The 11,292-nt window shown below is 42.0% G+C and overlaps 1 protein-coding gene across 1 annotated transcript; it reads right to left on the reverse strand.

Moving 5' to 3' along the window:
- Nucleotides 1-561: 561 nt before the first annotated feature.
- On the reverse strand, nucleotides 562-4,914 carry LOC141765084 (homeobox protein Nkx-2.5-like). Its single transcript, XM_074630948.1, has 2 exons — nucleotides 4,201-4,914; nucleotides 562-2,126 (listed from the first exon to the last, which is right to left on the reverse strand). Exons 1-2 carry the CDS (start codon nucleotides 4,652-4,654, stop codon nucleotides 1,459-1,461), a joined length of 1,122 nt encoding a protein of 373 aa, XP_074487049.1. The 5' UTR covers nucleotides 4,655-4,914; the 3' UTR covers nucleotides 562-1,458.
- Nucleotides 4,915-11,292: the final 6,378 nt, after the last annotated feature.

An 11,292-nucleotide genomic window follows, 5' to 3' on the forward strand; every position in this document is an offset into this window, starting at 1 on the left:
CTCCTCCTCCACCTTTTACTCCTCCTCCTCCTCCTCCCTCCTCCACCTCCTCCTCTCTCTCCTCCTCCTCCTCCTCCTCCTCCTCTCTCCTCTCTCCTCTTCCTCCTCCACCTCCTCCTCCTCTCTTTCCACCTCCTCCTCCTCTCTCTCTATTATTTCTTTTCATTATTTAGTGTGATGTATTTTACTATTGTTTCCACAGCACAGAAGTTTAGCATCCAAAAATATGGAAGTTTTTATTGGACTTTATTAGTTGTAACAGAAGACATTCCACAAATGTGTACCATGATCTGCAGATCCACAAACATGTATCTTTGTATTTGTGTTGAGTGAAGTCACATCCACAAAATACAGGGCGATTTGTAAATACACATAACTTGTGACTTTACACAACACAAATACAAAAACACATGTTTGTGGATATAGTGAAATATCTGCAGATCATGGTACACATTTGTGGAATGTCTTCTGTGGATTACAACTAATAAAGTCCAATAAAAACGTCCATCCAAAAGAAGGATCAAATCTTTGTTTTTGCCCGGATACAGAATCAAACGCACCTTTTCATCATTTCTCTGATTTATTTGAATAGATGTGAAATAGACTAAAACAATTCTCTGTCGAGCCCAAAAAAACAAACACTTTAAAGCAATTCAATCTCTCCATAGGCTAAAAAATATACCATGTTAAAAACAAACATTAAAAAAATCTTCTTTTTGAGTTCAAATGAGGAGAAATGCGCAAAGTCTGGTGCGTAATTCCTCCTCCTGTTGCTTCAGTGCCAAACTAGAAAACTAGAGCACCAACGATTGAAATGTCGCCAGTTCAGTGTGACGTCCAGCCTTTACGCACACTGATGTCGGCTGTAATACTCTCTGAAGCAGCTGGAGATATGAGTGAAATCTCATCTCACCTGACAGCTGAATCCAAACTCACATCCCTTATATTAAAGCAACACTGTTTTCCGAAATGAAAGCGCTCCATGGGGCTGTGGCTCAGAGGGTAGTCCACCAATCAGAAGGTCGGAATGAGTCTTTAGATTAGATCCTGATGTGCAAAGTTGGCACCTTAGTAGCCTCTGATATCAGTGTATGAATGTGTGTGTGAATGGGTGAATACTGACATGTAATGTAAAGAGCTTTGAGTGGTTGGAAGACTAGAAAAGAGATATATAAATGCAAGTCCATTTACCATTTACCATAAAAGAGATACCCTGGTTGTGTTGTGGTGTTGTGGAGAGGTGGAGAGGTGATGAGGCTACCAGGTGTGATGTGGAGATGCTACCAGGTGTGTTGTGGTGAGGTGGTGAGGCTACCAGGTGTGTTGTGGTGAGGTGGAGAGGCTACCAGGTGTGTTGTGGTGAGGTGGTGATGCTACCAGGTGTGTTCTGGTGAGGTGGTGATGCTACCAGGTGTGTTCTGGTGAGGCTACCAGGTGTGTTGTGGTGAGGTGGTGATGCTACCAGGCCCGGATCCCCTGCAGGGCGCCCTGGGTCTGGGTCTGGTTCTGGTTCTGGCAGGATGGTACCGCGGTCCCTGGATGTGTTTGGGTCTGTGTGGAGTTTCCCAGGTTCATGTTGATGAAGGCGCTGGAGGAGCCTGGTGGAGGCAGGTTGGGGATGCTGCTGTAGGTGCAGCTGTAGTTGCTGTAGTTGCTGTTGTAAGCAGCCGGGCTGCTGTATGTGTAGGCCGGGTATCCGGTATAACCGTACGGGTTGGATCCGTACGGAGCCGAGGAGGTGTAGCTCTGCGCGCCTCCCAGACACGGCTTCCCGTCCCGGACCAGAACCGGCACCGCGACGCGCCGTGGAGGCGGCGGAGGGTGGTGCTGTCCGGCCGCCTCCAGAGACTTGTCCTGCCGCTGCCGTTTGCACTTGTAGCGGCGGTTCTGGAACCAGATCTTCACCTGGTTGGAAGTGAGTTTGAGGCTGGTGGCCAGGTGCTCGCGCTCAGGTGCGGACAGGTAGCGCTGCTGCTTGAAGCGTCTCTCCAGCTCGAACACCTGAGCCTGCGAGAACAGAACCCGGGGTCTCCTCCGGCTCCTCTGCTTCGGAACCGGAACCGGCCGATCCGGGTCGGTCTGCCCGCCCTCCGAGGCCTCCTCCCGGGACACCGAACCACAGCTCTCTGGCGGGTTGGAAACACACAAGAGGAGAGTTAACTTCATGCGTAAAAACCGAGGAGAGTTAACTTCATGCGTAAAAACAACATTATGCCATTTCTTTCTTTATCTTTTGAACAGAAGCTGCAGAACTCAAAATATTATCAATTAAAACAACACTAAATCTAAACAAGATCAATATTACAACAGGCTGAAAACACAAACACTGAACAGAATAAACGATGGGAGACTTTCTCCACACCGACACATAAAGAAATGCTAAAAGTCTTCCTGATACATACATGTTGTTAAATTATTTTTTTTGCAGTGAGCCGGCTGGTAAAAGCACCACACTGCATATTATATATTATATATTAAATATTATATATATAATAAATATGTGGCATTTTATCAGCTATCAGTGCAAAAAAACAAAACAAGAAAACTCAGTTGGAATGTATTTTAATAGTGGTGCGTTATGAACTGTGAATCTCGTTGTATTTAATACAATGATAATAATGCTTTCTATTCTATAACTCTTAAACTGCAGAAAATAGGCCAAAAAAACACCAACCAGCCTGCAGAGACCAGATTCACACATTTCCTTTGTTTCATTTAAAATGTTCTATAAAATTATTTTAAGCTTTTCAACCTGAACAACAGCTCAGAGATTATAATAAAATATAAAACACCAGGAGAGGCTGAAACAAATATAAACTAAATATATGTTGTCTAAAATAAAGACTCGGGCAAAATAGTATAAAATGTTGTGACTTTCTGAACTTCTAGATTCTTTTATGTGTTTATATCTGATGAATAATCCGATGTGTTTATTAGCTCGTCATTTCTTTTACAAGCCTCTTTAAACTAATTGTCGGTTTATGATCCAACATCATAACAGACTGAACCACTAGAAAGTGTTTGACATCTCCAGACTTTACTGGATCGCTCTCAGGCCTCTGACTTCCACCATCTGATAGCTCTTTATTGGGATAATGTGTCTGCGTGTCTGGAGGAGGGATATGAGAAACACTATCTATATTTACACTTTATTAAACGGGTTTTATTACTTATATCTTTAGCTTTTAAGGTCACATTAAAGTGAACAAATGATAATGACCAATATTAGAATAATTAGCCACAAAAGAGCTGCAGGATTATTTAGAAATTACACTAGAAGTGAGCTATTAAACTATAACAAATCATTTTATTTTTATGTTTTAATTTATAAAACCACATGGTGCATAACTGAGTTATAACATGTCTACAGTTCCACTGTGGCCGCAGCTCGTTTTGAGGTTAAACTGTTTTTGTGGCTCAACATGTAAATGATTTTAGTTGTGAGATTTAACATTCAAAACAGCTGCTGAGATTTATAATTCATGTTTGATATTTTCTGATTGATATTATTATAATAATAATGTCTTTGTGTCCGTGTGAAATACATTTATCTGTGCAATATATCCTTTGATGCAATACACACCTCAAGTTACATTTTATTTATTACATCTACCCTACCTCCTATTTAACAATTACCTCTGTTTACTTTTATACCTCTAGTGTAACACTTCTGTTTATATTTATTTATTACATCTACTTATTTTACTTTATAACTGTGTGTGTGTTTTACCTGTTGTATGTTTTATCTGCCTCGTTTAGTCTCGTCAAGTATTTGTTTTAAAGCTCTGACCAGAAGTGGAAACTGTGAATCTCGTTGTATTTAATACGATGACAATAAAGCTTTCTATTCTATTCTATTCTATTCCTTGTGTTGCCTTTTGTCTGTCTGTGTGTGTGTGTGTGTCCGGCCTGCACAGCAAGGCATGGAGCTTTATCTGTGTAGCACATTTCAGCAACAGGGAGATTCAAAGTGCTTTACATAACCATTCAAGAACATTGTGACAAAGTGCAAAAGAACATTAAGACATAATTAAAACAGTTATAAAAACATTAAAGATTAGAAAATAAAAGCTAAAATAGAATCTAACACACAAGAGTAAAAGCTCTCGTGCAGTATATCAGATCATTATCTGGTTTAATAAAAGGCAGCAGCAGCCAACAGGACAGTTTGAAGCAGTAGCAGCTTCGTGTTGAACTCACTGCTCTCCTGCTCCTCCAGCTTGGCTCCCTGCAGCCCGGGGTGGACGTACATGTCCGGGGACAGAGACAGAGACAGGCTGGTGTCCCCTCGGTCCTCCTCCCGGTCCTCCTCCTGGTCCCGCACCGCCAGCGCGCTCAGGTAGGACAGGTTGTCCTCTCCGTCCGAGAAGGGAGGACTGTCCCGGGCCCCGGAGAGCATGCAGGACGGCGGGGTTTGGAAGTGCTGCTGCTGGGAAGGAGACCCGGACCGCTGGGTGTGGGTCTGGGTGTGGACCCGGTGCTGGAGCTCCAAGGACCCGGACTGCTGCTGCTGCTGCTGCTGCTGGAGCTCCAGCTTCAGGATATCCTTGACAGAAAACGGCGTGGAGGTGGAGGTGAGCGGACTTTGCAGCATCATGTCTTCCAGCTCCCGCTCTACAGCAGCACCGAGGAAATGAAGCCCACCGAGTAACATGCACACACCTTCTCCGTCCACACTCCCTTTTCTAACTAATAATTGTGCGTAAAAGCCTCTTCTTTGGTGATTGGAGGTGCGTTAAGCCTCTGGAATCCCTCATCGCCGTAAAACGCACGAAAACAGGGGCATTAGTCCCGGTTTTGTCCGTGCAGGTCTCCTCTCTGACACATCTAATGTCGGGCTTTGTAAGTGCAGTTTGGGCCTCTGCCTCCTCTGATGTCAGTGTGTCAGGGGGAGGGGAGGTGAGATGGAAAGTGCGTGCGTGTGCGTGTGGGCTGGAAGGGAAGCATTTTGGGAACGTAGAGAGAGAGAGGGAGGGAAGGTAGGGCGTGCGTGACGTATGTGCACGTACTGGTTTTGTTTAGTGTGAATATGGTGGACTGAGTGTTACTGTGTTTATCCTTCTGTGCTCAATTCGCCCAAAAGACTTTTTTTTTTACGCGCACATTTTACGCACGTCAGTAGTCCTGCTCTGCTCTGGGAATGCCAATATGGGACCGAGATCTTTACTTTGCTTTATTATGATTTTCAACATGTTACTTGAAGTTTTCTTCATTCCACAGTCGCTCAGTCAGCTGGGCTCCTCGTGTTGGTTCGTGCGTAAATCTGTGCTTAAATCTGTGAGCTCTTTGGAGAGATGTGCACCGTGCCAAGGTCAACGGTCAGGTCAAGGTCAAAGGTCAGGTCAGGGATAATAGAGTCAGGAAGCTCTTTGTGCTGTAGTTTAACTTCATCTAGATAGTTGATGATAAACCAGCGGTAGGGCTGACCATCATTACGCAGAAGTGAGGATTTTGACACCAAAACCTGCTGTGAGATCTGCTTCATTGAGATGTTTTTAAGCGCCCCTATTTGTCTTAAAGTTGTCGAAATGAATTAAACAGACAGGATATTATTTATTTTGTCAGGTTCTATTACAATATGGGCCTTGCAGACCTCATAAGAACCAAAACCTGATCAAGATGCATGTTGTATTTTCAGAGAGAGAGACACCAGTTGGCTGAGTTGAGTCCTCTGAAGGCTCCTTACAGGGACATGATGTCATGAAGCTGCAGGTTTGTGGAAATTCTCAAAGTTTCACAACTTTAATGTTTGCTCTTAAGTTTAGAGGAGATGCCAACTCTGTCAGACTGCACAACAGAAAATATACACTATTTCCCATTTCATGTGGAGCCATTCAAATGTCTGCCTGCCTTTTAAATGTGTCACTCTTCCCTCAAGAGGAAGCCAGTAAAAGTCAGATAAGGAATAGGATTTTAAATTGAAGGGGAGATTTAAGGGTTCAGAGGTTAGAGGAAGCTGTTCTCATCCTCTGAATACTATAAAGTCTTCAATGTGATGTTACCCTCCTGTACTGTCCAGTCTGCTGTCCAGCAGCAGCCGGCTGCTCTCGGTGTCTCTCCGTGCTCTTTATCTCGGGTGTTGTATTAATAACCGCCCTGGGCCGATAAGCAGGGCCTCCTGGGGCAATTAAGATTCCTCCAGGAAAACTGACTGACGTTTTTAGCCAGAACTAATCTGCTCCTATCAGCTCCTCTTTCCGTTTTACACTCGCTCCTCCTGCGGGCTGAACACAAACAGCCTGCAGTGTGTTCTCCAAAAACCTTTAATATCACAGAAATACACACACATATATTCATTCATCATATGTCCTGTTATACTGAAAACTGGTTAAATATTAAGGTTTAATGAGCCACTTTAATTTTACATGATATTATATTCTAGTTGTGATAAAGTTGTGTTATGATAACATGAACTCGTATTGTTCTTATTTAGATATTTTCAGACAAGCATCAGTTTATGGAACCAACCAAACTCAATACAGCTTTCTAATTATTGTTCATTATTGTCTAAATGTTGTCTCAAAGCCTTCCACTTCTTTACAGGTCTGTGATTCTGGTGCAAAAAAAATCAGTCAAATTTTAAGTTTCTATTTGCGTAATAACAGAAAATAAACTCTTCTTCATGCCGTTAAATGCACAGAACTCCCAGAGATATGGTGGAGGACAGGACTCTGGTGTCCTCAGTGGTATTTCCTGTGCAATATATGAAATATTGTATTTAATTCTAACTCAAAGGCAATGATGATGTAAAACATTCGGTCCTGCTTAATCTGCTAGATCATAAAAGATCCTTTCAGATTGATGTTAATGAAGTTTTAAGGGAAGATATTAGCGCTTAAACCTAAAGTGTAAAAGTTGAAAATGTCTCTCTAAACAGCTGAGTATAAGTATAAGAAGGTATAAGATATAAGGTATCTTATAGTATACGTATAAGAAGGTATGCTCAGTATGTGGACATGCAGCAGGGTTTAAAGGTCATTGCAGACACCAATGCTTTTATTCTGAAACTCTGGATTGCTGTCTTCTTCAGTATCTTTATATCTGACAGATTCTCATCTAATAATTTAAAAAGAAATTCTTTCACATCATAAAACTCCATCGTCTATCTTCCTTCAACCCTTCAGCGAGTCAACGTAACATTAGTTTGATGCTCTTTTATCCTGTTTACTACATTATACACTCTGGATGCAGCAGAGAGGCTTATTTCAGAGCTTTCTGTCACCATTTAAACTGTTTTTATCATCAAACCTCGGCTCAGAGCTGCCTCAGGCTCCAAAATATGAACTCTATTTGTCCTTTATTTGTCTATTTTAATTATGTATTTTGTCATATTGTAATAGTGCTCATACGAGGCCCTAAATCTTCCTACATTTTCGAGCTGACAGGGGATTGTAAGGAATAATGTTCCCACATTTGCACACAGTATAAACCTACAGTCCAAGTTTTGATCTTACTGTCAAAATATATTTGAACAAATGACAAACTGGTAGATCAAAGGCACTATACCACATTTTGGGATTATGAGAACAGGTTTGAGACACAAAAACTCACAAAATCAGTCTGTTTTCTGTATTTAATTTAATATTTGAGCTTTCTATAAGAGCGACGCTGTGCAAACTGTTTAAAGGTTTCTCTGTGATAGGATAATTGTGATAAATTGGGAGTTAATGTGCAGATTGTCATACTTTAAAGATAACTGTATCTCTAAACCGGATCCTGCTTGGGGGGCTCTCTCAGACCTGGTCTGGGTGACCCAGCAGGTAGTAAATATCCTGATGTGCAGCTCTCTGGCATCAGACAGATATACGTGTGGTTGTCCCTGCAGACTCCTCGGCGACTCTCTCCAATTCATGCTACATCATCATCAGCGTGTCCTCGTAAAAGAGTGCCAAACAAAGGCAGGGTAGTGTTTAGACTGGCACACGGCGCCTCCATTTACTTTAAATAAGCATTAAATCTAATGACGCCAGGCTGAGCGCTGTGCGTTCTGATGGACCAACACTCCACAGCAGCTATTGGAAAGAAATAAAACTGTTTTGGTTCCAGTTAAGTGAGGGGGCGCTTGGTTTTGGTTGGGTGGTTATTCTGGGACAAGGTTTCCAATACTGGCAGTCAGGCATCTCCAGGATGAAATTACATTACGTTACGTTACGTTACGTTACGTTACGTTACGTTACGTTACGTTACGTTACGTTACGTTACGTTACGTTACGTTACGTGTATTTAGCTGCTGCTTTTTATCCAAGCCACTTGCATTATGTGAACTCAACCATGTAAGTACCACAACAAAAATTGAAAGAAGCATGTAAATATACTTCATCATACATGCTGATCTACTGAAATAAGTTCCCCTGTAAACCCTCTTAAGGATCCAGTAGGTTCAGTTTGAGGGCTAGGAAACCTAAAGAATCCAGCTTGTTGGGAAGGAGGTTAAATAACGCTCCAAAGGTGGGCTAAACTTTGGTGAGGAAAAACTGGCATGGCCATTTTCGAAGGGGTCCCTTGACCTCTGACCTACAGATCTGTGAATGTAAACTTGAAAATGAAACTTTACAGCCACAAACTAGAGACCTAGAGCATTCAGAGGATGGATGGATCAGACTAGAGACCTAGAGCATTCAGAGGATGGATCAAACTAGAGACCTAGAGCATTCAGAGGATGGATGGATCAAACTAGAGACCTAGAGCATTCAGAGGATGGATGGATCAGACTAGAGACCTAGAGCATTCAGAGGATGGATCAAACTAGAGACCTAGAGCATTCAGAGGATGGATGGATCAAACTAGAGACCTAGAGCATTCAGAGGATGGATGGATCAGACTAGAGACCTAGAGCATTCAGAGGATGGATGGATCAGACTAGAGACCTAGAGCATTCAGAGGATGGATGGATCAAACTAGAGACCTAGAGCATTCAGAGGATGGATGGATCAGACTAGAGACCTAGAGCATTCAGAGGATGGATGGATCAGACTAGAGACCTAGAGCATTCAGAGGATGGATGGATCAAACTAGAGACCTAGAGCATTCAGAGGATGGATGGATCAGACTAGAGACCTAGAGCATTCAGAGGATGGATCAAACTAGAGACCTAGAGCATTCAGAGGATGGATGGATCAAACTAGAGACCTAGAGCATTCAGAGGATGGATGGATCAGACTAGAGACCTAGAGCATTCAGAGGATGGATGGATCAGACTAGAGACCTAGAGCATTCAGAGGATGGATGGATCAGACTAGAGACCCAGAGCATTCAGAGGATGGATGGATCAAACTAGAGACCTAGAGCATTCAGAGGATGGATGGATCAGACTAGAGACCTAGAGCATTCAGAGGATGGATGGATCAGACTAGAGACCCAGAGCATTCAGAGGATGGATGGATCAAACTAGAGACCTAGAGCATTCAGAGGATGGATGGATCAAACTAGAGACCTAGAGCATTCAGAGGATGGATCAAACTAGAGACCTAGAGCATTCAGAGGATGGATGGATCAAACTAGAGACCTAGAGCATTCAGAGGATGGATGGATCAAACTAGAGACCTAGAGCATTCAGAGGATGGATGGATCAGACTAGAGACCTAGAGCATTCAGAGGATGGATGGATCAGACTAGAGACCTAGAGCATTCAGAGGATGGATGGATCAGACTAGAGACCCAGAGCATTCAGAGGATGGATGGATCAGACTAGAGACCTAGAGCATTCAGAGGATGGATGGATCAGACTAGAGACCCAGAGCATTCAGAGGATGGATGGATCAGACTAGAGACCTAGAGCATTCAGAGGATGGATGGCTTTCCTAGCTAGATTAACAATAAGGGGGTTTCTGAGCAGTTTTAGTGCTCGCCATCCAATCACCAAAAAATGCAGAAATTCTTGCAGAAATCTCCAAATGTCAAAGGTTTTTGATCTCAAATCACGGCATGTCTTCTTCTCTGGTGTTCCTCGAGGTCTTGGTGTCTTAATGTGGTAATTTTTAGAGGGATTATTGATCATTTTTTATCAATTCTCCAGTGGTAAAAAATTGTTTAATTTAGCACCAAATCTGTGGAACAAATGATATCAACCCCAGAAATTACTGCAACAACTTATGAGACATAATAGAACATGGAGATGACCATCAGATACTACTATCATCATGTTCTAAACACTTATACACTTTTACATAAATAATTCATGTTTATTTCTGATTTATGACTACAACATCTTGACCCTCAGTGCTGAGCAGCATCTCAGATTAATCTCCAGGTTCTCAGCTTTCAGATGATGTACACCACTTCTATGTGACATCTACTGTTGACCTGCTATCCCCCCTAAACACCCTCTAAAGACCCCCTAAAGACCCCCTAGACCCCCTAAAGACCCCCTAAAGACCCCCTAAACACCCCCTAAAGACCCCCTAGACCCCCTAAAGACCTCCTGAACCCCAAAAGACCTACTGGACCCCTAAAGACCCCCTAGACCCCCTAAAGACCTCCTGGACCCCTAAAGAAGACTAGAACAGGTCTACTGAAAGCATAAAAAAGGCAAGTTGACATTTTGTTTTATAAATATGTCTCCAATGATCCACCATATGTCAAAGGAAGATACACTCACTGATTTTGTAATTGTGTCACCAAATCTTTCAGCTTTACGGAGCTTTTTTTAGCTTCTATTAGTTCATTGTTTTGATTTTACACATAATATTGAATACAGTCTCAACATTGTTTCCAGCAGCAGGAGGAAGCTGTTTCTAGCATTAAAAACTAGGGATGAAATGAGAGTTAATATTTGATATTCGTAGCATTTTGTGTGGGTGAACCTCAGGGATCCTGATCGGGTCCTCTGAGGGTTTGTCCTCATGTCTCTCAGCCTGTAGAGGACTGAGAGTTTATATCCAGATAAACGTCCATCAGGAGGACGCAGGTTGTTCACTGCTGACAGGAAGACGGTGACCTCTGTGGAGCTTCTGTTCCACTCTTTATCTTTCACACAAACACAGATAAGTTATTTCAAACTTACTTATAAATAAAGTAACGAGCTTTAAATGAATTAACGAGCTTTAAATAAAGTAACAAGCTTTAAATAAAGTAAAGAGCTTTCAATAAAGTAACGAGCTTTAAATAAAGTAACGAGCTTTAAATAAAGTAAAGAGCTTTAAATAAAGTATAGATCTTTAAATAAAGTAAAGAGCTTTAAATAAAGTATAGATCTTTAAATAAAGTAAAGAGCTTTAAATAAAGTATAGATCTTTAAATAAAGTAAAGAGCTTTAAATAAAGTAAAGAGCTTTAAATAAAGTAAAGATCTTTA

Source organism: Sebastes fasciatus, chromosome 3, assembly GCF_043250625.1.
Source record: "Sebastes fasciatus isolate fSebFas1 chromosome 3, fSebFas1.pri, whole genome shotgun sequence".
Classification (NCBI taxonomy): Eukaryota; Metazoa; Chordata; class Actinopteri; order Perciformes; family Sebastidae; genus Sebastes; species Sebastes fasciatus.